At 39.1% G+C, this 27643-nt stretch overlaps 6 protein-coding genes across 6 annotated transcripts; 5 read left to right on the top strand and 1 right to left on the bottom strand.

The window, feature by feature from the left end:
- The first annotated feature begins 4703 nt into the window (after nucleotides 1–4703).
- LOC137937421 (lachrymatory-factor synthase-like) lies at nucleotides 4704–6243 on the top strand. Its single transcript, XM_068782482.1, has 2 exons — nucleotides 4704–4816; nucleotides 5823–6243. Exons 1-2 carry the CDS (start codon nucleotides 4704–4706, stop codon nucleotides 6241–6243), a joined length of 534 nt encoding a protein of 177 aa, XP_068638583.1.
- Nucleotides 6244–10889: 4646 nt separating this feature from the next.
- Nucleotides 10890–11360, top strand: LOC137937420 (lachrymatory-factor synthase-like). The gene has a single exon (XM_068782481.1). The coding sequence runs from the start codon at nucleotides 10890–10892 to the stop codon at nucleotides 11358–11360; it is 471 nt and encodes a 156-aa protein (XP_068638582.1).
- Nucleotides 11361–12659: 1299 nt separating this feature from the next.
- LOC137937419 (lachrymatory-factor synthase-like) lies at nucleotides 12660–13139 on the top strand. Its single transcript, XM_068782480.1, has one exon. It carries the CDS (start codon nucleotides 12660–12662, stop codon nucleotides 13137–13139), a length of 480 nt encoding a protein of 159 aa, XP_068638581.1.
- Nucleotides 13140–13764: 625 nt separating this feature from the next.
- Nucleotides 13765–14956, top strand: LOC137937143 (lachrymatory-factor synthase-like). Its single transcript, XM_068782221.1, has 2 exons — nucleotides 13765–14354; nucleotides 14663–14956. Exons 1-2 carry the CDS (start codon nucleotides 13864–13866, stop codon nucleotides 14664–14666), a joined length of 495 nt encoding a protein of 164 aa, XP_068638322.1. The 5' UTR covers nucleotides 13765–13863; the 3' UTR covers nucleotides 14667–14956.
- A 1188-nt stretch (nucleotides 14957–16144) lies between these two features.
- Nucleotides 16145–20028, bottom strand: LOC137936754 (uncharacterized). Its single transcript, XM_068781619.1, has 7 exons — nucleotides 19601–20028; nucleotides 18096–18134; nucleotides 17838–17908; nucleotides 17150–17214; nucleotides 16980–17069; nucleotides 16808–16900; nucleotides 16145–16723 (listed from the first exon to the last, which is right to left on the bottom strand). Exons 1-7 carry the CDS (start codon nucleotides 20020–20022, stop codon nucleotides 16304–16306), a joined length of 1200 nt encoding a protein of 399 aa, XP_068637720.1. The 5' UTR covers nucleotides 20023–20028; the 3' UTR covers nucleotides 16145–16303.
- Nucleotides 20029–24300: 4272 nt separating this feature from the next.
- LOC137936755 (uncharacterized) lies at nucleotides 24301–24929 on the top strand. Its single transcript, XM_068781621.1, has one exon. The coding sequence runs from the start codon at nucleotides 24310–24312 to the stop codon at nucleotides 24856–24858; it is 549 nt and encodes a 182-aa protein (XP_068637722.1). The 5' UTR covers nucleotides 24301–24309; the 3' UTR covers nucleotides 24859–24929.
- Nucleotides 24930–27643: the final 2714 nt, after the last annotated feature.

Raw genomic sequence — 27643 nt, 5'->3', positions numbered from 1 at the left:
ACAAATTATGCGCTCACTACTTGTGGCAATCGGGGTTCTCACATCGGAGAAAGACGTAGCATCGACGCCGGCGACCATTTCGCACGGTTTGCCAGCGTCGACATTGTATAAAAACAACTAGTGCTGACAGTCTCTTTCCGCTCTCAGAGTGGGACTGTCGACGGCTCTCTCGCGATGCCTTAGAACGCCAACGCCGGCGGAACTCTGACGAACCTTCTTTCCGCGCGTGGGTGGAGGTTGAGGTTGAAGACGACCTCCAGCGCGCAAAAACATGTTAATTAAATTCATAAGGTATTTTTGTAAATACCATCGAGTTGGCTCGGGATGAGTCTTCTGCAACTCACCGTCCCAGCTCGGCAACCGTGACTTAGGTCGGGTTGATTCGGTGAAAGAGAGAAAAAAAAAAAATCGGGTCGACTGGGACGTGTTGGCTCGCCGTTCTTGGACCGAGCCAACTCGGTACTTATAATTCATTTGCGCCAGCGGGATTCGAACCCGCGCACTCGCAAATTCATTTGCGCCAGTGACCATTAGGCCAGTGGCCGTCGACTGTTATGTTTATTGGAAGTTTTACATTTATTTCCTATTACAATTTTTATGTATTTTTTTGGTATATATTTAAATGCATGAAATTAAAGATGCATAATATTATCGTTTTTAATTCTGCATATGTTATGAGAATATTTTGTGCATAATGATAACAGGTTAGTGTAAGTTAAAATTATGCCATTCATGCTATTCTCATACATTTATGAGATTTAATGTCTAGTGATCTATATAATTTTTTATTAATTAGAGAGTAGCCAAAACATCTTTAATTTAATAAAAATTATATATTATGATTAGGATCACATAAAGAAATATTAGTCATTAATTGTAACTAATTTTACTTGATATAATAAATTTTATTCCACATGAATTTTATATATTTGAGTTTATTAGTTAGGATAAAATATCAAGTTATTCATAAATAATTTGATAGTTTTATTATATAGAAAAAGTAGAAATTAATTGTAATTAATTATACTTAATATAATAAAGTTTATCCCACAAGAATTTTTATTATATTTGAGTATATTAATTAGGATAAAATATCAAATTATTCATAATTTACCTACAAGAATTATGAATTAATAAATAATTTGATAGTTTTGTCATCAAGTTTACTCATAAAGAATATTGAATTTGCTTGAATTAAAAAATATTTAGCCCACAAGCAATGTTTTTATGTCAATTGATTTGATTTTTAAGCATGATTTACATTGGCAAAGCATAATATTTTATTCAGGCCTCAGTTTTAACATTAACATGTAATTTGTAATTTTATGTACTCTGATATTCGTTGTGATATCCTTGATCTTAAGGGAGATAACTATAAGGTCTGGAAAGAGAGAATACTTCATTTATGGTGGATGGATAGAGATTATGCTATTAGGAAAGACGAACCATCGGTAATTATTGATACCAGCACTGCAACTGAAATTACACTTTATGAACGATGGGAGCGATCTAATCGCCTCAGTGTAATTTTCATTAAGACTAAAATTGCGGCTAGTCTTCGTGGTTCTGTTGAGTAGTATGAAAATGTTAAAGACTTGCTGAAAGCCATTGATGCTCAATTTGTCACTACAGATAAGGCATTAACAAACACCTTAATCATGAAGTTCTCATCCCTAAAGCACACTAGTATGAGAGGTGTGTGTGAGCACATCATGCAAATGACGGATATTACGGCTCAATTAAAAAATCTAGAGGTTGATATGTCAGAATCTTTTGTGGTGCATTACATCCTGAATTCCTTTCCGCACCAATATGGACCCTTCAAAATCTCGTACAATACACATAAAGATAAATGGTCAGTTAATGAACTTTTGACCATGTGTGTTCAAGAGGAAGGGAGACTGGTGATGGAACAAGGAGAAAGTGTCATGCTGGCAACACATGGAAAGGGCAAGTATCAAGCCAAACAAAAAGGGAAGGGTAAAATACCCCCCCAAGTTGGTATTAAGAAAGATTCCAAGTGTCTCTTCTGTAAAAAGAAGGGACACAAGAAGAAGGAATGCACCAAGTTTCAGAAATGGCTTGTTGACAAAGGTATACCAACTTCATTTGTTTGTTATGAATTTAATATGGTCAATGTCAATAATTACACTTGGTGGATTGATTCTGGATTAACAATCCACATCTCGCATTCCTTGCAGGGTTTGTAAAACCTAAGGAAACTAGTGGACATTTTCTCAGGAGATCAGATGAGCTCACATGTGGAAGCTATAGGAACTTGCTATTTAACTTTAAGTAGTGGCTTTGTTTTAAAATTAGAAAAGAACTTTTATGTTCCAAGTTTCTCAAGAAACTTGATTTCAGTTTCAAGGCTTGTACCTTATGGATATTCTTTTAACTTTTCAGACTCATCTTTTAGTTTATATTATAAGTTTGATTGTGTTGGGAATGGTACATTGTCTGATGGTCTTTATTGCATTAATTTACAAAACAATGCCACTTACGGTTCAATGCATGTTCACACTGGTAATAAAAGAGGTGTTATTAATGAGGATTCCTCTATATTATGCTACCAGAGATTAGGTCATATCTCCATAAATAGAATTAAAATATTAGTGAATGAAGGAGTACTTAATACTCTGGATTTTACTGATTTTGAGACTTGTGTAGACTGCATTAAGGGAAAACAGACTAACAAGTCAAAGAAAGGTGCCAATAGGAGTTTAACCATATTAGAGATCATACATACTGATATATGTAGTCCAGACATGGACTCACATGGTCAGAAACACTTCATCTCTTTTATAGATGATTCCTCACGATACATGTATCTCTACATGCTTTATAACAAGAATAAAGCATTAGTTGCCTTTAAGATCTTTAAGGCTGAAGTACAGACACAATGCGGTGAGCAAATTAAAATCGTGAGACCAGATAGAGGTGGAGAATACTATGGTAGATACACAGAAAATGGACAAGCACCTGGCCCATTTGCAAAGTTTCTTTAAGAACATGAGATTGTTGCCCAATATACCATGCCTGGTTCTCCGGACCAAAATGGTGTATTAGAAAGAAGAAACAAAACATTATTAGGCATGGTGCGGAGTATGCTTAGCAACTCCAATCTTCCTAGATCTTTGTGACCTAAAGCACTTAAGATGGTAGTGTATATATTAAACCGAGTTCCAACCAAGGCTGTTCCAAAAGCGCCATTTGAATTATGGAAATATTGGAAACCGAGTTTGTGACATATGCGCGTTTGGGGATGCCCGTTTGAAGTGAGAATATATAATCCACAAGAGAAGAAGTTGGACCCAAGGACCATTAGTAGGTATTTCATTGGATATGCTGAAAGGTCCAAATGTTCCGGATTTTATTGTCCATCTCACAACACTAGGATTGTGGAATCAAGAAATGCAATATTTCTTGAAAGTGACTTGATTAGTGGGAGGAATCCAACTCGGAACATAGTTTTTGAGAAGGATCATTTAGAATATCAACCTTCCACCTCAAGTGATAGATTGGTTATTGTTTACTGCACCCCTCAAGTACAAACTGGAGTTGAACAACCAATCATTGAAGTTCTACAAAATGCTGACAACATTCTGGTTGATCAGGTACTTCAAGAGTTGCCAAACACTTTTGAACAACTAGTTGAACCACATACTTCTCAGGAAAATGATGGTTCAACATTAAGAAGATCTACTAGACTCAGGAGATCAACAATTCCCGATGATTATATTGTGTATCTGCAAGAATCTGACATTGGAACCGCAAATGATCCCATGTATTTTTCAGAAGCTATGAGTTGCAAAGAATCAGAATTATGGTACAATGCCATGAAGGAAGAGATAAATTCTATGAAGAGTAACGGAGTCTAGGATCTTGTTGAGTTACCTAGTGGATTTAAAGTCATTGGATGTAAATGGGTCTTTAAAACAAAGAAAGACTCATTAGGCAACATTGAGTGATATAAGGCAAAACTCGTTGCTAAGGGATTCACTTAGAAAGAAGGAATCGATTACAAGGAAACTTTTTTTCCTGTATCTAAGAAAGATTCCTTGCGCATTATTTTGGCATTAGTAGGACATTTTGACTTAGAGTTGCAACAAATGGATGTGAAAACGACATTTCTCAATGGAGATCTAGAGGAGGAGGTTTACATGAAACAACCTGAAGAATTCCCCTCTAGTGATGGTGACTAATTGGTTTGCAAGCTAAAAAAGTCAATATATGGATTAATACAAGCATCCCGCCAATGGTATTTGAAATTCCATAATGTAATTTATTCATTCGGGTTTGTAGAAAACATTATGGATCAAAGTATAAACCAAAAGGTCAGTCGGAGTAAAATTTGTGTTCGTGTTCTATATGTGGACGACATTTTGCTAGCAACCAATGATAAGGGTATTCTACATGAGGTGAAACAATTTCTCTCTAACAATTTTGATATGAAGGATATGGGTGAGGCATCTTATGTCATTAGCATTAAGATTCATAAAAACAGATTTTGAGGTATCTTAGGTCTGCCTCAGGAAACCTGCATTAATACAGTGTTAGAGAGATTTCATATGAAGAGTTGTTCACCAAGCATAGCTCCCATTGTGAAGGGTGATAGGTTCAGTTTGAACCAATGCCCGAAAAACGACCTTGAAAGGGAACAAATGAAGGACATTCCATATGCTTCTATTGTCGGAAGCCTAATGTATGTTCAAGTCTGCACAAGACCTGATATTGCATTTGCTGTTGGAATATTGGGGCGATATCAGAGTAATCCCGGGTTAGACCACTGGAGAACAGCAAAGAAAGTAATGAGGTACCTTCAAGGAACCAAAGACTATATGCTGATGTATAGGTAGACGGACAATCTAGAAGTCATTGGTTACTCAGATTCTAATTTTGCTGGCGGTATTGATTCCTGCAAATCAACATCAAGATACATTTTCTGGATGGCCAGTGGAGCAATATCATGGAGGAGTGCCAAACAGACTTTGATCGCCACGTCGACTATGGAAGCCAAATTAGTTTCCTGTTTTGAAGCTACTTCACATGGTGTATGGCTTAAAAGTTTAATTTCTGGGCTTAGAATTATGGATTCTATCTCTAGGCCATTAAGCATATATTGCGATAATTCAGCTGCTGTTTTTATAGCAAAAAACAACAAAAGTGGAAGTCGAAGTAAACACATCGACATAAAGTATTTAGCCATAAGAGAACGTGTTAATGAAAACAAAGTGGTCATTGAGCACGTCAGCACTGACTTAATGATCGCAGATCCTTTGACTAAGGGCATGCTACCGTTTAAATTCAAGGATCATGTTGTGAATATGGAACTTGGTTCCATTATGTAAATTTTTCATTGTATGAACAATGTTATTTCAGTGAAATTCTTAATTAATGTGATGTTTTTCTCATATTTATGTGCATTTTAATTTTGAGAAAATTCATCATTGTTGGACCACGAGTAAACATAGGGTTTATTCATAAAGTATAAATAATACATGAAAGATAATACTCGTCATTAGAGGACTTATCGCCATGATTAATGTATTTATTACTTAAATTCAGATTATCGATGGGTTTAAGATTATATTAGAAGTTTGAACCAAGTGGGAGAATGTTAACCATTTGGATGAGAAACGGTTTTCTCATTAATCGTGGTTTCAACTTCTGGCAATTGCACCTCCCTTGGTAACACGAAGCCATGAACAACCTTGATGGGAGATATAATTTAGCTTCCATTTAAATTAAATGATGAATTTTATGTTGTTAGAAATTCATGTTTAGACTTACATTGCCTAGCTGAGAAGCCGTTTATGCAGAAAAAAACGTCGTCGCTGCTCTGAGGATTTCATCACCTCTCACAAATGGATCTTCAACGTCAACACGTGCTACCTAGTCGAAGGCGAGCGGAGCAAACCCGGATGCGTGGGGTACTGTTCCGGGTCCGGCGTTTCCTTGGCCAATGGCTCCACCGTAGCCTGGGTCAAGGAGAAGCTGACAGCTATTGATCCCGTCCAACGTACTCTCAGCTACGAGATCGTCGATAATAACATCGGATTTGGAGAGTACGCGGCGACTTTGAAGGTTTTCCCGGATGTGAACGAGGGCTGTACTGTTGAGTGGTCCTATGTGTGTGATCCTGTTGGAGCTTTTTCAGATGAGCAGCTCAAGTCCTATATTGACTTGTGCGTTCACACCATGGGCGAGAGGATGGAAGCGGAGCTGCAAGCTACAGAGTAATTTCTTTGTTCAATCTCCCTCGTTTGTTTTCTCGGTTTCTATAAATAATGAAGTTTTAGTTCCTAAATCAGTCGATAATGGTTCAGGAAAATTCATTCAAGGATTTATACAAGCATATCAAAGAGATAAAACGGCCACAACTACAGAAACTTCAGGACCATCTAGCGGTCAAAGATAAATGTCAACATGAAAGCCCCGATACTAGGCATTACTTAAGTCTGCATGGGTATTTATTCCACAAGAACCACAGATCTGTAGAAAAACTTACATCTCTCTCGGATTGAGAGAAAAACATAAAACCAGACATCGCCCTCTTTGGTGCATTAGGATATTTTTTCCTCTTTTGTTTTCTCTTCTTAGAACTCTCCTCATCCCCGTCCTTGGCTTTCCTCTTTGAGGCAGGCTTGAAGGCAGCACCTTCTTTCTGGCCTTCCTTCTTTGCAGGTTTCTGAATCACAGAGACCATGTGTCAAAGTTAATAAGACATTCTCGAAATTGTGCAGTCTAGTGGATTTTGATGCACGATGCCTCCGCATGGTTGTTGATCATCGTTATCTTCATCCGAATTTTCACCTGCTAATCGGACCTCATCACCTCCTCCACCAACCTTATCATCCGAATCATCATCTTCCAATTCAAACATATCATTGTAATCCTTTTTACATATATAATTTTGTAATATGCAACAAGTTATTACAATTTTCATCTGGATCTTATAAGAAAACGGATGAGCGACTTTCAACATTTGGAATCAAGCTTTTAAAGCACCAAAACTTCATTCAATAGTATTCTTTAAATATGAGTGCCTTCGATTGAGTAGATCTTTATCATTTCTAGGAAGGTTGTCTCCAAATTCTTGTAGATGATAACGAGTTCCTCGATATAGACCAAAAAATCCTAGCATATTTGCATAACCAGCATCGACTAGATAATATTTACCTACAATACAAAATATTTTTCACATAAGATAATTGAAGATAAAATAGAACAAAATTACTACATAAAAATATATTATTTACCTTCAGGTACACAGATTCTATTTAGATGACTTGGAATAGAGTTCTAGTAATACGGAAAACATATAAAATATTTAACAGTAAATCATAATTTACTAACCTTGATATAGTCTTGCCATACAGAATGACATGCAGTAACTTGATGTGTGGTTGTATCCCAACCGAACCTATTAGTGTTGAGACAACTCGTTACTGTTTGGTAAGTTTTCTTCCATGATTTTGTTCGATTCTTGAGCTGCTCAACAGTTTTTTTATGGGTTGCATTTTCATAGAACCTATTGACACAATCCAAATACACTTCATGCTTCCAAACCCCATTGGGCATCTTGTTCCCCATATTGACTTGCTCAACTAAGAGATCGAGCATTTTGTTGTCATCATCGAAGTTCCAAATGTCATATGATCGAGGGGTTTGTGGTCTTCTTCCAGCCATTTAAAATCTAAATCCGAGATGGTCAACATGGAAATTTTTTTTATCAGACAACCATTACCCGTCGTAGTAACTAGGGACACACAGAAACACAACCAATAAATAACAAAATACCATGTGGTAGACATTTATAACTCCAAAATCTCATCACCACATGGCAAATGCATTCCATAGCACTTCAAACATATTCAACAACATTCTAAAACATTTCAAAATCAATCCAACTAATTTCATTGTAGATTACCAGAACAATGCAAACAGTAACTCATCGAGTCCAAATTCACCCAACACCCCTGGTAGAGCCCCATATGGCTTCGCAATCACTAAACCCAGACTAAACCCCCTAAACCCTAAACCCTAACCGAGTACCCTAACAAATTAAAATAAGCCCCAAACCTTAAAACCCCTAAAAGCCCCAAACATTAAACCTTAAGCACTTAAAACACTATCACCCCAAAAATCGATAACCCTATTTAAAGAAAAAAAACATAAACCCTAATTCCAGACCTAAAGACTATACCTTAAAACCCTAAAAGTCCTAAACCCCAACTCTAATACCGAAATTAAACCCTATCAACACGAATTTGAACCCTAAATCCCATAAACCCTAACCCTAGATCCCACAATTAGGCCACAATTAAGATAAATTACGCACAAAAATTAAAATTAACTCAAATACAACACTAAATTAGTTGAAAAAAAAATTAGGGCTTCGGCTTACCTTCTGAAATTTGGGGAAAACCACTGCCGAATGGGGAAATGTAAGCCCGATGGAAGAAATCGATGCCTAACTATCGAAAATCGAAGAAGATCGAAGGAAATCGAAGGATATTGAAACTGAAATAAGTTAAATCAAAGGAAATCGGGGGAAGAGGAAAGAGAAAAGCGAGAACGAGAAGGGAGAGGGAGGCCTAGAGGGAAAAGAGAAAGGGAGACGAGAGAGCGAGAAGGAAGAGAAAGGCCCAAAGAGAAAGAGACGAGAGAGAGAGATGGGGCGAAAATGAGAGATGACAAGAGAAAGTAGAGGGAGCAGAGAACGAAGACAAGAGCCAACAGAGGGATCAGAGAGAGCGAAAATGAGAGAAGAAGGTCGGGCAAAAAATTCAGGAGACGAAGGCCAAGCGAGAGAAGAGGAAATGAGAAGGATTTTCTGTTTCGGGAGGGAAAGAAGCGACACCGTCACGTGGTAAGTGAATGATTAGAAAAAAAGGACAATCAATTTTTGGTCATTTTTGCTAGACGAGATGAATCATGTTATATCGGTTCAATTCAAATAATTTTATACTAAAACCTTATTTGTGTTGACCTAAGTAATGCCGGGAGAGGAATTCATTCACTTCCTTGCTGACTTACCCTCTTAACCGCAAAAAACTGCCTGACAGATTGGGAAAATCACGATATCTATTATTTCTAGGTATCGCTGCCCTCAACGTGTCGCATTCTTCTCTCTCCGCGTCCTCCTCTTCTTCACTTGCTACCTGTACCTCCTTTCAAGTTTCAACCATGGCTCTGAAACTTGGCCGGTACGTACCACATCTTGGCCGACATCTCGTATCACGGCCATCTAATCCCCACGTTTCTGTCGGTTTCTGCCAATGTCTCTCTATAGTATCTTTCGATTCCTTTCGGATTCGCCAGCTACCCGTGAGGACGCCGAAACCCATTTTCAGAAACTAGTTACACCGTCCCATAGTCTCTCCAACTCTGCACAATCTTCGGTGGAGGATGATGCGAAGCAGCCGGCCAAGTGGGAAGGCAAGGCTGCCGGAAAGGTGAACGGAGTTTCTGCCGACAAAGTATGGTCGCTGATAGAAGACTACGGGCAACGTGCACAAATGGTTCCCAACTATCGTGGAAGGCGAGCCGGGTAAACTTGGTTGCGTCAGGCGCTGCTCTGGGCCCCCTGCCCCCGGTAGCGACACCCCCCACCTTCACCAACGAAAAGTTGGTAGAGTTTGATCCCGCTAAACGGACTTTGAGCTATCGGGTCCTTGATAACAATATCGGGGTTCGATGACTTTGTGGCGACATGGAAAGTTGTGCCGGATTCCGACGGTGGAAGTACCATCGACTGGTCTTTTGTGTCGGCTCCGATACCTTATTGGGATCCGGAAAAGATTAAGGGGTATATCGGTTACAGCGTGCAAGGCATGGCGAGAGCTATGGAAGAAGCTCTTAGCCCCAAAAATTAATTTCCTTTCTTTTTTCCCGGTCACTGTATCATTTCCCCCGTTTTGTTGTCTGCTTTAGCCTTTGAAGGCGTGCTTTTTCTTCCTTCCGAACTGTGTTACTTAATTCTGAAGATCGCTTGTAATCTGCTTGAGTTTAATGAAAGAATCCTGCCCCTCTTTGTCGAAAGACATTTTCCTCTAGTTTCTCAATTAACTTCCAAAAGCAAAAGGGAAAAAATGCATTTCAGTAATGGCGGACGGTGGAAAAGAGTGGTTGGACGTAAGAAAGATGAAAAATGGATAGGGACAAGAAGGGCACCAATGACAGAGGGTCGATGCGGATTTGGAGTAACGACGGTCTTCTGGGTTACAGAGTCGTTGACCCGGACCTGAGACGCTTTCCTCTCGCAATTTTGAATTCGGGATCTGAAATCCGGGGTCAAACACGGCTGCTTATGATTCGTCTAGAGTAAAAAAATGTAGAAAAGTCCGGAGGCCCAAGAGGGTTGTGCGCTCGACTCTTAATGGCGGGGCCGCCTTGTCCTGTCGTCTTCAATCGCAACTCTCTCGATTCTCGGGTAAATGGAACTCCGACCTGAAATGGTGGAAGAGGCTTTGTCAGTTCTCACATCAAGTCTCCTTTCTAGAAGCACAGTATAAACTATAAAGTGAACGAGCTGTTCGTAACTTCTCTTCGGCCGTCTGAAAGAGATTTGATTCGCACATCTTTGGGAGGCAGGATTGACCGTGACTCCACCGGAAATCTTCACATTTGCAGAGCGTATAGAAGTATCTTCGCCTCGTTGCCCGTGATAGAGAGTTGAGATAACTGACGAAAATTACCCCTCACAGCTTGAAAACAAGTCAAAGATATATTTGAAAAAATAGTTAATATATAAAAAGATATTCTGAATGTTCTTATATAAGGAAAGGTCTGTCACCGCTCTCCCTGCCCTGCCCTGCTTCTGCAATTCACTCCCATCTCTCTCTACAATCCTCCCCTGAAATTCTCTGCCTCTCTGCTCACTAATGGCTGCTGAAGATACGTGGGAGGGAAAGGCTAGCGCCAAGGTAGAAGGCGTCTCTCCGGACAAAGTTTGGGCGGCCATAGACGATTACGCCCACTTTTACAAATACTTCCCAAGCCTCGACACCACGACCATCGAATCCGGAGAGCCGGGTAAACTCGGTTGCGTCAGGCTCTGCAGTGGGGATCCCCTCCCCGGCTCCCAGGAACGCGCCTTCACCAACGAGAAATTGGTGGCGTATAACCCGGTGGAACGCACTCTGAGCTACGAGGTCCTCGAGAACAATATCGGGTTCAAGGATTACGTGGCGACCCTGAAGGTGTTACCGGAGGAGGATGGAAGCACAATCGAGTGGTCCTTCACTAGTTCGCCCATGCCGCCCCCCGGATGGTCTGTGGAGAAGATCACCGGTTACATTTCCTTCTGTGCCAACTACATGGCAGGGAAGATCGTCGAAGAAGCTAAAGCTTAACATGTCTCGTTTCTTGCTTGTGTGTTTTCGTGTGAAAGTGCTTGCGGTTACGTTTGTCGATTGCCTTAATGCGTCTGTTATGTTTTCTAGATCCTTGAAATAAGATATTTCTAGTATCAATAGTTCATTGTGTTCTTTCTCCATGGTCGATTGTCTCATGATCTCATCTATTAATTATTGAATTTCGTTCGTCATATCCTTACATCTTCATCTACGGCTAGGTCGTAGAACTGAAATGGAAGTAATCAGAGAATAAATAGGATATAATTTGAGTATAAATTGTGAAAAGAACTGTATCAGATATACAGAGCTTAACGGCCTCATAGAATTACCCTATCAGATCGAGATATACAGGGCACAACAGGCTCATAGTATTACGCCAAATTTGCATTTTACAGTCCGGAGCAATCGTTACAGAGCAGCAAAAGTAGATTTTAACGACAGTATTGACCTTTTATTCAGTAGCCGAAGCCATCCAGTTCTAAGGGCCACAATTGCAGTTGGATAGCTTTCGTGGTGATAAAGCAAATAATTATGGCGACTGCAACTTGGCTCTGATAATAGTTCTAGAAGTTATGACGGGGTACTCGCCAGTGGCTCCAATTCAAAGTCGGGAGACCCAAGGCGTGCCCCTCAAGAAGTCAATCGACAATCATCGATGTCTTGCTAGAGAAGTCAGATGAGTCGCACGAGGAGGACGACAATGGCCGTCCACATTTCAGTGGAATCTACGTACCATCGGGGCGGGACCTGTGCCGAACTCGAGTTTGCGGAATACCAGTGGACTCTGCCTGTGATCTCATGAGCTCCGAGGCGAGGCCTCGGTTTACTTTGTTACTCACCGACCGGACCACCACTCGAAATATGATAGATCAGAGCCTCTCTGAGATTTCTGCTCTCCTCGTGAAGGATGATAGATCGTATCAATGGCAGATTCTTCTACTTGGAATACCTTAAAACCTAGGAGGCATGGGTTATTTGATTCTTTCCCTTTTTTTCTTTTTCTTGGGTTGTCTCCTTATTTGACTGGAGTCTGTCCCATTAGTTAATAGATTTGAACTACTTTGTGAAAGGCTCAACGGCCATTAATGGACATGTCTGAGCTTCAACTAACATTAACCAGATGCTTGAGATTGTTTAATTTATGAGAATCCGACTTAAAATACCATATCATATTATTTTAAGTTGGTCAACTCTTAACGCACAGGCCATTTGTTTGGTAATTTCATGTACGGCCGAAAAGCAGCTATATTTGATTGCTGGTGCGCCTTTCTTCCCCGGGAGAAATTTTGCTTGAAAATGGCGCAGACGGCAGAGGCACCCAAGTGGGTAGGCAAGGCCAGTGCAAAGGTTCCCGGCGTCTTAGCTGACACAGTTTGGGCACTCCTGCAAGACTTTGGGGCCTTATACAAATGGATCCCAAACCTGGATTCCAGCGAGATTATAGAAGGAGAATTAGGGCAACTCGGCTGTGTCAGGCTTAACGCTGGTCCGCCCATCCCTGGCAGCGAGGTTGGCAGCCATTCCAAGGAAAAGTTGATAGCCATGGATCCTGTCCAACGCAGTTTAAGCTATCAGGTTCTTGATAACAACATCGGCTTCAACTATTATGTTGGAACGATCACGGTCTCGCCGGACGGTGATGATGCCTGCACAATCGACTGGTCTTTCGAGGCGGAGCCGATGCTGGCTTGGACCCATGAACAGATTGTGGAGTATGTGGGACTTGAGGTGGAAACCATGGCTAAGAGGATGGCGGAAGCACTCAAAGCCGAATAAGTGACTTTTTCTTTTCATCGTCTCTTCCCAATTCTCATGTGATCCTCTACTGTTGTTCTTAGTTCTTAATTCCAAATTCTGCTGCCTTTCTTCCATGTTTTTGCTTTGATGGGTGAAATCTTTCTTTCCATCTCTGTCTTGGACTCTTACCAATTCCGGATTGCAAATATCGAAGGGAACGAAATGAATTATTCTCATAATCGAAATTCCTGAGAAAAAGAGGAACATCTTTTAGCTTTTTAAGGAAAGTTGCGTGAGTTTGTGCATCGTCTTTCCCGAATCATTCCAACCAAAGAGGCAGGGAAATTTTTCTTTTTTAAAAGTTCCTCATCAAAAGCTAATTACACGGCCCCAGAAAATGCTAAAATTACTGTTATTTTTCAAAAATTGCAAATCACTCATTTTAAAATTTACTAATTTTTATTTTCCACATATATAAGAAAACTATATATCCAAATAAAAGAACAAAAACTTATTTTTTTATTCTTTTTTCTCTTTAACCTATTTTGGTTGCGACACGATGATTCTGACAATGCCTCGTGGCTTGCGTAACGGATGGGCCCACTCGTCACTGCCTCTAAATGTGGTTGGGAAATTGGGTATTTTACATTACTGCTCTCTACTTTTCAAATCTATTTCCGCCTTCTGAATTTTCAGAGATTCCTTCCAGCCTCTCCAGATTGCTCCACTCTCAGAGACGTGAACCTGCGGAGAAAATTGTTTCATGGAGAAGGGAGAGCAGCAGCCACAGCGCAAGTGGGAAGGCAGGACCATCGCCCAGCTGAGAAGCGTTTCTGCAGAAAAAGCGTGGTCGCTGCTCGAGGATTTCATCACCTCTCACAAATGGATCCTCAACGTCGACACGTGCTACCTAGTCGAAGGCGAGCGGAGCAAACCCGGATGCGTGAGGTACTGTGCCGGGTCCGGCGTTTCCTCGGCCGATGGCTCCACCGTAGCCTGGGCTAAGGAGAAGCTGACCGCAATTGATCCCGTCCAACGCACTCTCAGCTACGAGATCGTCGATAATAACATCGGATTTGGAGAGTACGCGGCGACTTTGAAGGTTTCCCCGGATGTCAACGAGGGCTGTACCGTTGAGTGGTCCTTCGTGTGTGATCCTGTTGGAGCTTTTTCAGAAGAGCAGTTCAAGTCCTATATTGACTTGTGCGTGCACACCATGGGCGAGAGGATGGAAGCGGAGTTGCTAGCTACAGAGTAATTTCTTTGTTCAATCTCCCTCGTTTGTTTTCTCGGTTTCTATCGAAATAATGAAGTTTTAGTTCCTAAATCAGTCGATAATGGTTCAGGAAAATTCATTCAACGATTAGGTTGGACGAATTTACTTGTTAATCCCATTAAATCAGCCATAACCGGATGTTAAAATGTAGCTGCGCTTTCAGAAACTTGAATTTTACTTTCGTTTTCAGCATTCATATTCACCCGTTGAAGTTAATTTAAAAAGGGGAATTGCAATCACCCGTAATCCTGTATATAAAAGCTGAAACATGTGAAAGAGTTGACAGGTGATGTGCACCCCGAGTTTCAATTAGAGGGGGTTAGTGGATTACAATGAACAACACTACATGTGGAAGAGTTGACAGGTGATGTACACCCCGAGTTTCGAGGGGGTTAGTGGATTACAATAAATAATAAGTGAGTGGAATGTAAAGTATTTATTTGTGTTAGTGTGTGCAATGGAAATTACAGTGTAAAGTACTTGTTTGTATTAGTGTGTGTAATGGAAAGTGTAGTATAAAGTACTTGTTTGTGTTACTGTGTGCAATAGAAAGTGTCGAGGGAAAGTATTTGTTGTTTGTATTAATGTACATAATGGAAAGTGTGGTGTAAAGTACATATAAATTATTTATTAAATAAAATATTTTGATATATTTTACTATTAGAAAATTAAATTAATATTAGTTAATAAATAAAATATATTAAATATAATAATTAAATATATGTTTACTTTTATATTATTAAAATTGTAATCAAATTTTAATTTTTTAATATTTAAATATAAAATAATTATACAAATATCGTAATAATAAAAATAAAAATAATACAAATATAACACACTCACCTTTTTAATATAAAAAATTATATATATTCGTATATAAGTACAAAAAAAAATATATAGTGGCATTAAAACATAATTTCTCAAATATTTATTTCAACAATATTTTTATTATGACTATTAAATCACTAATTTAATATAGTAATTATAAAATAAATATATTAAATAAATATACTCTTAAGCTAGGAAAAATTAAACCATCATCTTCTTCACAGCGTAGTCATTTTCCTTAGTTACGAGAGTTTATGGCAGTGGACCAGAGGGCAACGGCGGCGAGCCAACAGGAAATGACGACAGAGGCAGCATTCCAACGGTACGCCGAGAGGGAGAAGAGAGGGAGGTCGAGAGGCTCTGCAGCAGAGGCTCGACGACAGAGGTCAAAAGGGAGACGAGAGGGAGGCCGAGAGAGAAGATAAGTAGAAGACGCCGAGCGAGCGAGAGAAATTTTTTTTTCTCCGAAACCTCGTTTAGCTTCTTTCCCTACAACCCTAGCCCGAGATGTAATTGAGTGATGGTAAGTGAATTCAGAATTCAACACCTCTGAATTCGCTTACCATCACTTTATGCCTAAAATGGGAAGAAACAAAAAATGGGGAGAAACAAAATTATCTATATTTCACTTTCCCATGTCACTTGAGAAATGAACCAAAGAACACAATTTATTACTCTCCCTACACGCCTTTTATTTTATAATTCTCAAAAAGCAGCCGGGAAGGAGTTATTTTGGTTGCCAGTCCTCCATAGCAAGCATGCCCTGCCTCTTTCTTTGCAATCCTTCAGGCCTTCGTGTCGATTTTCTTCCTCGACTAGGCCCTTTGAGGTACCTAGGATCCACTTAAAGTATAACCTATTGTTCATTACTTGGGTTTTAGCTCCTGTAACGACTGAGTGCCCCTACCTGTATCGACTATTATATTCAAGACTTCTCGGGCATCAACTGATAAAACAACTTTACAGACATCAAACTTACAGTACTTGCATAAGCAGCAAACTTTAATATCAGTTCAACTGTGATAAAACAGCCATTTTAGGCCGAGATTACGCTAGCACTCTTGTATGACATGAGCTAATCACCAACTCTAGTGACTGTTTACAAGTTTTGGCTATGTAATAGTTTCTTCTCCATCCAGTTAATAATGTCCTCAGCGATCTCTTCACGTTCAGGTTCAAAAAGAAGATCATGCAGGAATCCCTCACAGAGTTTAATGTCTTTGAACTCGGATGCAGCTTCGTTGTACAGATCCTGGGAAGCCAATGGATCCGTCACCTTATCCGCGGTTCCATGGAGAACAAAGAACGGGATAGTAACAGAGTTCATGTTTCGCATCAGGTAGGAGGATATGCGAAGGATCTCATAGCCTGTTCTGGCTCTGATGGGACCCGTATAGACCAATGGATCAGTGTATTTTGCGATCAATGCTGCAGGATCCCTTGATACTGGAATACCTTTTTTATTGGCACCCTTCATTTGGACCTTTGGAGCTAGAATAGATACAAAGGGAGCCAATGCCTGAATGCGAAAAAGTAAAATTCTATCTCACTAGACTGAAGAATGATTCATCACATAAACAGGGGAAAACAAAAAGAAAATTACCCCAACTATCGGGTGTGCTGGCTTCACACGTAAAGCTGGAGATGTCAGGATAATTCCCTCAACCAGTTTCTCAATGTGATTGTATGAAGCTGCCTGTAAGATATACCATCACAACCACTATCACAACCTGGAACACAAATTTCATCGAAAATTGCAGTTTCCAGAAAATTACCTTCAAAACCACAGCCCCACCAGTTGAATGGCCAAAAAGAAAACATGGAACACCAGGGTTTTCAGATTTAGTTTTCTCTAAAAGAATACCCTGCAAGATTTTGTAAAAATATAAGAATGGGAGCAACAAATTATATAATTTTCGTTTTAGTTAAATCAGGAATAACCTACAGCGTCTGCAACGACTTGGTCGAGGGAAGGCACATATCCATGTAATCCATCACTTCCACCATGACCTAGAAAAGATGAAAAGATTTAGTTCATAAAAGAGTTTAGTTCATATTTTACCATAAAAATAAATTTAGTGATAACATGTCAGGTTTCTTGACTTGTTATAAAAGACTCGGCTCTGAAACAAATAGGTATGTTACTAACAAACAGCAGAGTCAATTACACAGGTTGAACTTTATCATGAGAGAAAGGCATAAAATGCTCTGCATGCAATCAAGATGACCACGAAAGGAAGAACTTTAGTGCATCAGAGGTCATGGTGCACCAATTCTAGCATCATGATTCACCTTTTGTACCAAGGACTGGTTGAAACTACAACAGGGCTTATTTTGACCTGCACATTCTACAAACTGAAACAACAGAGCTGTTGCTTCTGCTGGTGGGTCCACCATATAATCAATTTTGATTGTGACCTAAAATTATATGAACAATCAAAATCATGGCACTACTCGAAGTAAAATTGCTACTCCTCGATATTACTGGCACATGTAGTATATGTCTAATGTATTAACCCCAACAGAAATTCTGACTGAGTTGACATGAAGAAGGGGGCTCAACAGCACAGATAAGCAAACCAGATTTAAACAGCACTGGAAGTTAGCCACCATTAAGCACAAAGCTTACCTACCAATCCAATCCATCGCATATACTCCAAAGTTGCAAACAGTCAGTTGCTGGGCAAATTGAGTATATCTTCCACTGAAATATATAATAGAGAGATTCATCATAGCATGTCTAACAACTATAACAAGGCGAGGATATCTTACCTAGAATTTCGACGAAAGTTTCAACACTTTTAGTGCCAATTAAATTCCATGGTATCAACGAAGAGAAAGAAAAGGAAATGTATATACAGGAGTCAGTATAACCACAGCCGTAGTGCTACCTATGCTCGTTAAGCCCATGTATAATGATCAAAATACCCCTGAAAAAATAGCAAACTCTTTAGTCATCAGAACTTGACAATTAAATTAGAAAAGAAGTAACAACTCTCAACATGATAATGGTATGTTAACAATCAATCTTCTATTGTGATCAGCTTATATAGATAAAAGTTACATTTCCTCTTTCTCTCTAATAGTAAGGCATTGAATCAATTGGCATGATGAAAATCATGACTGTAACTTTCTCATACATGAAGTTCTTCAAAAAACAAGTTGATAATTACTATTTCTTTTTAAACTTTGAAACATCTTATATCTTATAAACATAAACAAGGATTTCAGAATGCATCCAACTTCATAATTGCAACGATGTAATTACTTTCTCATCACATGAGACTAGGGGTAGAAACACAGGCACCAAAATAAACCACTAAAACCTTTCTTTGTTCCTGCATGCACCCATTCCACAAAACATGACCAACCTTCAACTATCTATCTTGACATTCAATATTATGCTTCCAAGATTCTCTGCTAATCTCTTCATTTGTTAAGGAGTTTCTTTATTACTTGTTTACGATCTGGCTTGAACCCAATACCACAAATTAAAAACACCAAAATGCGAGCATTTGGCCTTAGTCATGGGCAGAACTAGCATCTTTTTTTTTCCTTTCCTTCCACTAACTTCACTTTCTGACTTTATTTGGTGCACATTCTCTATTTTATTTTCTTTTATTTTTGTGAATGCCTACAGTGAACATGCTTATTGAATTAATATCGGTGTCCTTGAGGTCTCTTCTCTCCAGCTTTCACAACAGAGTAATAGTGTGAATACCTAACAGTGAACATACAAATGCCTATCACTTTTGTCCCCAACTTCCTTAGATTCTCATATTTCTTTCTGAATGCCTAACAGTGAGAATATATAGAAAAAGTAATAGAGTTACTTCGCCATACTCATTTTTGATTGTCTTGGAGATTCTATCCAAAGGGAGAAGGTGGAATTCCACTTGAAGCCCCACAAGCCAGAACAGGGTATCGTCCAATTTTGTCTACTGATGACTGGCTTGAAAACAGTTTTCGGTTTTCACATTTGAAATAAATTACTTTTTATTTTGAATGAATCAGGACATTTCATGATTTGAGTGTTTAGATCCTAGTCAATATTTATATTTATGGTCGAAACACCACTTACATATAACAATTCAGAAACTTTTATTCGTTAATTTTGTGACACAGTTTTATTTTTGAGAAACTACGAACAGAATTCCCGTCCGGGAATGCTCACCTTGCTGTGAAAGAAACTATTAAAGAAAAACTCCGTGACATGCAAGGAAGTAAACTTCTCCTCTCCCAGTCAGAAAAGAGAGAGGAGGATGCAATAAATGGTTAAGGCAGTTCCTCATTTAGAACAGGACCTTAAAAAGTAAAACCTCCTAAAGATCACATAAACAAACACCAATTTGGATAAGAAAGAAACACAAATCAAAATGAAAATTCGAGACCTTACTTCATCTGATCGGAAACAGGAAGCCATGATCGAGAAAAGAGAGCATTCCTACGCGAGCCGTAGAAAAGCGATGTACTCCAGCGGCAGGCGATCCCAAAGTCTGCATCCGGTACCATGGTGAGGCCCTCGGCAAGAGCGCGGCGCCTCGTGGCATCATCCTCAGCTCTCCTGAAAACGGTTCTCCGCCTGGTAGCTGCAGCCTTTGACGGAGAGGAGAGAGCAGAGGGCGACGAAGAGGGAGAGGAAGACGCGTGACGGTTGCGGCGGAGGACGAGAAGGAACCAGAGGAAGAGGGAGTGGAGAAAGAGGAGAACACGGTGCACGAACTGGCGGGAGAGTAGGGACCTACGGATGTTGCGGAAGACAGGAATGATACGAGCGCTCGCCCCGGAGGTGAATTCGTCGACGGGAACGTTCTCCATGGCGGAGCGAGAACGACCAAATGGGTATTGGTGGGAAATGGGAGGGTATACTTATAGGATACAGGCGGAGTCCTCCTGGAAATACACGGGGAGCCAAATTGATCCGCGGGAACTTACGAGGCGGTTGCCTCAGCTCGGCTCTTCTTTTGTTTTTCTCTTCCATTTCCCATTCTTCTTTTTTTTTTTTTTTACCATTTATTCTTTTAAACAAACGCGTGATTCTGTTATTCTTTAAATAACAATTATTATTGAAACAAAGGTGGAGCCTCCACTTCATGAGAGAGCTGTCGGAGTTGGCTCAACCTCACCTAAATTTGCTCCGTTTCCTAAAGAGCACAAGCGGTTAGAGCATCGTCGTTCCGGGGAAGGTCGTCGCTCCCAGACAAAAAGAACTACTACTCACCCATAGAAGAAAAAGGGGTCTCATGCCCTCTGAATAATTCAAATTTCGCTTTGCTCATCTTCTTTCCCATAAACGTACCCTTTTTTCCCTCTGCCTTCATCAAATCAACTTGCTTTATCTGAATGTCGTCCAAAGAGAATAAAAAGGATTCCCGGTGTTACGTCAAACTGCCGGGTAGACCACGGCAAGGATCGTTTTGGGGTTCCGTCACGTCTTGGAAAATATATCATTTGTACTTTTCTACATAGTCGTGCATGGTAGATAGATCGAAGGCAGCCTGATAACGAAAGTGCACTAGAGCACTTGAAAGAAGCAGGAGACTCCATTATTGGCCTTCCCGGTGTTAATGGAAAAGTTTCCCTTGTTGGTCCATTTCTTTATTTCATCTTTTCGTCTCTTTTTCAGGATTAAGATGTCCCCTTCTCCTTAATTCCCTATTTTTTTAGTAGCATGGGTTTATGCTCTATAATACGGGAATCCTGGTTCCGGAATGGTGCATTTTGTACGTACTGACAATTAATAAGCTCTGGCTAAGGGCCGGAGTTTGGCTGGAGTCGATTCCTTGAGCCAATGATAATAAACCAGGCTTCGGCGACGAGGAGGTCGAAAAAGTCATGATCGTTCCTCTGCATCACCGTCTGGCACAAGCGACAAGCCACTCATCTCGATAGAATAGAATATAATTCCAGCCTCGCAGCTTTAGAACCCGAAGGCGACGCTTCTGCTCACTCTCGGTTTCCTCCCTTTATAATAAAATAAGTTCGCTATTGAAGATTTATTAATTGTGAATGATCGAGAGAGCCGGAAGTCTTCTCTGAGATCTCTACCTCCAAGTCGCAGAGAAAAATATTATCATTTACATGGAAAGTAAACAAGGTCTTCGTCTATACGTTATAAGAAGTACAAGATGGGTCAAACCGCCCAAATAATTGATTTGAAAATCGAGATGTATCCTGCGTCCATGACTGTTTCACAAATTTCTTCCGTTGGACGTTGGACGAGGAAAGACGTTGCAGAGACTATGGCTGCTATTTTTTTGTATAAGAAATCGAATAATAGAAAGCTGCGGTCGAATCTTGGTGTCCAAATTACGGAGAACCCTCCACTTTGCTGCAGTGGAAAATCTATTTGTATGATTGGATTAGCAGGTTTAAACTCAAGGTTAAACTCAAGGTTGCAAAGTGAGCTTCGTGTCTGTCTGGTTACCAATAGCCGCAACCAAAAACCTGAACAATTTACAGGCGGCTGGTTATGCTAAATGAAAGAGGTCTTTGAAGGGAACACAGCATCTCGCGCGTTATTCACTTATAATGTCGGATAACGTAGTTGCACAATTATTGGACAAAAAAAAAATTGAAGCCCAAGTGGGAAAAGTGCTGCCGTTTATGATTTTATTCCCAATTCTGATTTTGGTTCCTCTTTTAAGTTTTATACTTATAGTGTCGCTTTGACTTCTTTTAGAGTTGGGCCTAGGGGTGGCAGAATTGAGCCGGTTCGCGGGTAACTCAAGCCCAGTTTAGCATCAACTTGATTTGGTTCAATTTTAGATTCAAGATCGGTTGGGTTTTCAATTCGTTTAAGTAAACAAGGCAAACTCGAACTCACTCTGGTTCAGTTTACAAGTTCGCGAGCTGACTCATTTATTTAAATCAGTTGGAGTGCAGGAGCCAAGTTTGAGACTGCTCGTTTCTGAATCTCATTTCTTGCCCTTTGGTTCCAGCAGCACAGAGAAGCCAGGAAAAACATCGCGAAGAGGCATTTTTTACCATCTTTTGTTGGCAATTTTCTGCTCCATTTAAGTGTCATTTCTTGCGAATTCCCACCTCCTCCGTCACGGCTCTCTTCTTCTCCCTTTCGAGAACTACTTTTGCTCTTCTTCCCCATTTCGGTTATTTTTGTGTTGGATAATAGTCGCTTGGTCGAGATTCCATTGAATCTCACTTCCCTTCCCTGAGTTTGCTGTAACTGTTCCTTCTTCTTCGTTGGTGAAGTTTTTTTATCTTCTTTGAGTTAAACTTGTATTATTTGATTAAAAATAATAATATTTATTATTAAATTTATGACATTTATTAGTGTTAGTTGTTTGGTTATTCTTTTAATGCATAATTAATAATTATTAACTAGTAGTTAGTTGTTTAATATATATTTTGATTCTTTTGATGATGTTTGATAATGACAGGCTAGAGAAAATTATTAGTAATTAAGCTAGTACTTAATAATTAAATATCAATCAAGTAATAAATATAATAAATTACAAATTATTAAATAAGTTACTAAATTATTTCAAAAAATTAGAGACAACCAAAGAGAGACTTTTTTTTTTGGGAGAATCTCTTTAAAAGAATATCCAATTTTATGTAGGGTCAATGCCCAATTTTAAGTAAAATTTATGCATAATTTTATATATAATTTATTTGACATATATTTTATGCAAAATTTTAAATGTGGGTTGAGCTCTAACAGGCTCGAACTTGGTTAAAATTATTGGGTTTGAACTCGAACTCTGGTTAAAATTATTAAGCTCAAGTTCAAGTCTAATTTGTGGCTCAAACTCAAGTTTAAAGTATTTAAATCTAGTTCAGTTTAATCATATGCAAGTTTGAGCTCTATACCACCCCTAGTTGAGCCCATCAAATTTCATAGCTCGATAGCTTAGAGCGCTGAACTCTTGATCATATGCAAGTTTGACCTCGATACCACCCCTAGTTGAGCCCATCAAATTTCATAACTCGATAGCTTAGAGCGCTGAACTCTTGATCATATGCAAGTTCGAGCTCGATACCACCCCTGGTTTAGCCCATCTAATTTCATAGCTCGATAGCTTAGAGCACTGAGCTTTGGAGACTAAACTGTGGGCTGGTCAGCGATAATGATGGTGTATGGTATATGAATGGCTTATCGTTATATTGCTAAAGCTACACCACTGCCACGGTGAAGCTCCGAGCTCACCCTTCTACTCCCGAATGGTACGAGCAACGGGTTAGTCCCTTCCCTCAAAATAGTAGTTAATTCAATGTACTACTGTTTCTGAAAACACTAATTGGTCTCAGTAATTTCAAGTCCCTGATAAGTCCAGAGGCTGGCCTGCTCGGGTTTATCAATTAACACATTTGCTAATACAAACACTGTAGAACGGTGGAAGTGAAAGCTCCGTCGTGACGAATCTTGATCACAATTTGCCTCTAATATACATTGATCGGTTATAGTCCTTAACGCTTCACCTCAACGTAGCAGATCAAAACGGACCATTGACGGGGACTTTTCGATCTAATGTCCATGACATCTGTGACTGAAACGAAAGGGAAGTACCACTTAGCTCTCGTGATTTCTCCATCCGCTTCTTTTCCTCATTATCTTCGCTGCTACTTGATTCGGATGCTCGTGATGCTGATGTTCTTGCGGTATCCTTCCATGGAGACGAAACGAACATCTTTCTTCTTCATCCTTTGCTTTAGCATCTCCTCGAGCTGACAATCCATGGATGACAAACTACTGCCCGTGAGTCCTCGTCCTGCTGCATTACATTTTTACTATTTTAAGTCAGGTGGCTGCTTTATCATGGATGCTTCTCACTGGACACATTTTCTGTATCCGATCACTGTGACTGATAATATTTTCCTTCCTTTTCACTTTACGTGAAAAGTCTAGGGCTTTCATGAGATCTCTTTTCGAGGTTTCGATGGTAGACACGAGATTCACCGTGGTTCACAACAGTGAGCTCCTTTTGATTCTAAGAATCTGAAGTGAATTATATAAATTAGCCACAGGGTGCCAACCTTCGAAGGCATCCGTTTCAGCAGCTCTAAGTCCAACTCCCAGTATTTCAATCGACTTCGGTTTCAGAATCTTAATCTCCAGACTGTTTTAAGCGCTTTTCCAAGTCGATGACCATGGCCCCAAATGGAGAGACACTCGTCAGTTCCCATGCGAGGGACAGCTTCTGTAAGCCTCGAAAGCTTTCGATGGAAGGACTTCAGAGAACAATGTCCGATCTCTCTTTTGAGCTCAGCAAAGAAGCCATAGACGTCAAGCTGCCGCCTATTTCCGAGGTGGAGGAAGCCAAGTGCGAGTGCTGCGGCATGTCCGAGGAATGCACTCCTGAGTACATTCATCGCGTGCGCGACAAATTCTTCGGGAGATGGATATGTGGGCTCTGCTCAGAGGCCGTGAAAGAAGAGAACGAGAAGGGAGGGGCGAAGGAAGAAGCCTTGAAAGTGCATATGAGTGCGTGCGTGAGGTTTAATAGGATTGGCAGAGCATACCCTGTTCTCGACCAGGCAGATGCCATGAGGGAGATGCTAAAGAAGAGCAACAGAGGCAAGTCTATTAGTCCCAGGGACTTGGGGGGATCTAAGAAGTCCACTATAACCAGAAGCTCGAGCTGCATTCCTGCCATCACCAAGGAGATGGCTGATTATGCTAAACTTCGTTGAATTCAACATGGCAATTGCAAGAACACTTTGCTCGAGTGACTCTACCCTTTACTCTTTGCAATTACTCCATTAAATCTCTCTCTCTCCCTCTCTCCCTCTCTGTCACTCTGCTATTTATCACCTTTTTGTTGATTTGTCGATTTCATCCTCACTTTTATTGGATGGTTTCAGCACTCTTAACACCTAGGCATCTTTTCCTCGCACTTACTGTCTTCCTCAGGTTCTGCGTCATGAGCTTCAGCTTCTGTTCGCAGCTGTCAGGGTATTTTGGTTTCTTTGCTGACCAGCTTTTCACGACGAGCTCCTCTCTCTCACAAACTCCGTCCGCATATATTCGTCTTCCTTCCTGACTCAAGTTGCAGTGGTTGGTGGACGCTGGGAAGAATTTAACTTGCTGTGCGTTTATGAAGATCGGTTACGTAGGACATAATCCATAGTGTTTTTTCTTTAACTGGCCTAACCGTGGAACTCTTTCCATTAGTATCTGAGAGTTTTATAATTGCGCAAGAAGTGATTGGTTTGATGCCAGTGCAGTTTGTAAAGATTTCTTCTGTGAGTACGTGCATTAAGCGTTCTGTGGGAGCTTTTGGCAAGTGTAAATTACTCAAGGCATGTAAAATTTCTAGTGGATGAGTGTCATCTGGTGAAATATATATTGCCCGTTTTCTTTTCTTTTTCCCTTTCAAGCCCTAATACCAGACAATACTCAAGAACTCATCAACCTTCCGGGCGTCACAAGGTTAAAAAAAAGGGAATTTTATTAAATTACCTATTTTTAAATAAATATTAATAAAAATACCCAACTTTGAAAGTAATTGCACCCGTGAACAATCGAAGGTAACATGTCAGCTTTGATCGTTTATATGGCACCACGTCAACATATCATATCAGCATAAAAGGAATTAATACTGTTTCACTTAACACATCATCACATCATCAAACATGTGTACAACTTGTCATCGTGATACATCATCATGCACGCGTTAGCATACATTATTTCTCCCTTTTTCCTTTTATTATTGATTTAAATTCTTTTATAATTTTATAAATAAATAAAAATATTAATTTGTGGTTTTAAAAATTTTACGAGAAGTGCTAATGCGGCACATGATGACGTGTGATGACTTGTCATACACATGTATGATGATGTGATGACATGTCAGTTGACATGGTGATTCTTCTTTATGTTATTGATGTGGCATGATGACATGGTAATACATAAGCAATCAAAGGTGCCGTGTGGTCTTGGACTGTACACATGGACAATTAATTGGTCAAAGTTGGAAATAGTTTTCTCATAAAGTTATATATATATTGATTTATTTAAAAGGGAAAAAATAAACGTCAATGTTTACTCTATGAATTCTTAAATTCGCTGGTGCAAAACCCTTGGGCAGGAAAAATCCTGCCTAATCCAAAATCTGCACTAACGAGTTCAGAATTTGCTGGTGCTTGTCTTCCTGTTTCTTTTTACATGGAATATTTGCAACTCCGAATTATGAAATTCGCTGCTACATCCATTTAATATAAAAAAGGAATAATTTTAGTGGTAAAATTTGAAATTTGTTGATGTATTGATACTTTATACCAAGAAATTGGTAAATTCACTGGCACAGATGTTTCCCAAGAGCTAAAAATTTTCCGGAGAAAACATCCGATTACCGATTTTTAAAATTTGCTATGATAGGTAGAAATCTACCATCGAATTTGAAATCGCTGGTATGGTTATTATTTGTTCCAGTGAATTGTGAAATTCGTTGGGTATATACATATATATATATATAGAGTGAGAGAGAGAAAGAGAGAGAGAAAGAGAGAGTGAGAGAGAGAGAGATTTGACATTGAATTTAAATTAATTGGCAGAGATATTTGTTTGTAAAGCTATTTTTTAGTTTTTTTATGATAAATATTTTTAAAAATGTAAAAAATAAAAAAATATATAATATTTTTAACATAATATATATATTATAAAAGTTCCTATAATTGTACAAAATTGTATTATGTTATTTTGATACAATTCTATGTGCTACATAAAATAAAATTATATTTTTATAACATTATTTTAAAAAAATTATATTCATATTTAAATGTTTAAAAAAATTCTACCAAATTTTTTTCTTTAAAATAAGTTTATTTTTAAATAAAATATTATAATTTTATATATTTTAATACTATATTGTACTTTATATTATTTTTATATTATAATTATATCATATTATTCGCAAGATGGGGACATTTTATAAAATTCAATCAATCACAAATTCAAACAAGATTTATTGCCAAGGTTGACCATATTTGTTATCTTCCATTATGGAAATCTTGTATTAGAACTTATTTTATTGGACAATAACAAATCTTGTAACTCCAAGCAAAAGAAAGTCTAATCGATTCAAGCCGACTTTTTGCGTGTAGGATTTAACCGAGTTGATCAAATAATTTGTATTGCCTAAATTCAAGCCAATTCATTATATTCAAACACATAATTTTGTTATTATTATTCTTTTAGTTATTAGAAAAAAATATTTAAAATTCAAGATTTATGGGAAATCTTGTAACTTCTAGCCAAGGGCACTAACGTGTCCTTAGAGTTACATAATGTGACAAAGTGTATTTTGACGACTGAACCATCATCTAGTATAGGAAATAGTATTCATGAAGTATTTTGACTCTGGCTTAAAAGCTTCACACCATCACGAGGTGCTGAAACTCTTGCTAGTGGTTGAAAATTACGTTAGATAGAGTGGTTATCATAGAATGGTCCCTCTCTAGTTTTCCCACGGATAAC

The sequence above is a fragment of the Aristolochia californica genome, unplaced genomic scaffold (assembly GCF_029961685.1).
Source record: "Aristolochia californica isolate CCGP_79_NKW_82.1479 unplaced genomic scaffold, dmAriCali1.0.hap1 SCAF_7, whole genome shotgun sequence".
Classification (NCBI taxonomy): Eukaryota; Viridiplantae; Streptophyta; class Magnoliopsida; order Piperales; family Aristolochiaceae; genus Aristolochia; species Aristolochia californica.
This window is presented reverse-complemented; position numbering and strand designations above follow the sequence as displayed.

Excerpts from the sequence above, each read along its gene's own strand:
- LOC137936754 (XM_068781619.1), bottom strand. The coding sequence starts at position 20,022 with ATGGAGAACGTTCCCGTCGACGAATTCACCTCCGGGGCGAGCGCTCGT. Across the intron at positions 18,135-19,600 it reads CCTGTTTCCGATCAGATGAA|GGGTATTTTGATCATTATAC; the intron begins GTAAGGTCTCGA and ends CTATTTTTTCAG. Across the intron at positions 17,215-17,837 it reads ATATGCGATGGATTGGATTG|GTCATGGTGGAAGTGATGGA; the intron begins GTAGGTAAGCTT and ends CATCTTTTCTAG.
- LOC137937420 (XM_068782481.1), top strand. The coding sequence starts at position 10,890 with ATGGCTGCTGAAGATACGTGGGAGGGAAAGGCTAGCGCCAAGGTAGAA.
- LOC137937419 (XM_068782480.1), top strand. The coding sequence starts at position 12,660 with ATGGCGCAGACGGCAGAGGCACCCAAGTGGGTAGGCAAGGCCAGTGCA.
- LOC137936755 (XM_068781621.1), top strand. The coding sequence starts at position 24,310 with ATGACCATGGCCCCAAATGGAGAGACACTCGTCAGTTCCCATGCGAGG.
- LOC137937421 (XM_068782482.1), top strand. The coding sequence starts at position 4,704 with ATGTATGTTCAAGTCTGCACAAGACCTGATATTGCATTTGCTGTTGGA. Across the intron at positions 4,817-5,822 it reads ACAGCAAAGAAAGTAATGAG|AAAAAAACGTCGTCGCTGCT; the intron begins GTACCTTCAAGG and ends CCGTTTATGCAG.
- LOC137937143 (XM_068782221.1), top strand. The coding sequence starts at position 13,864 with ATGGAGAAGGGAGAGCAGCAGCCACAGCGCAAGTGGGAAGGCAGGACC.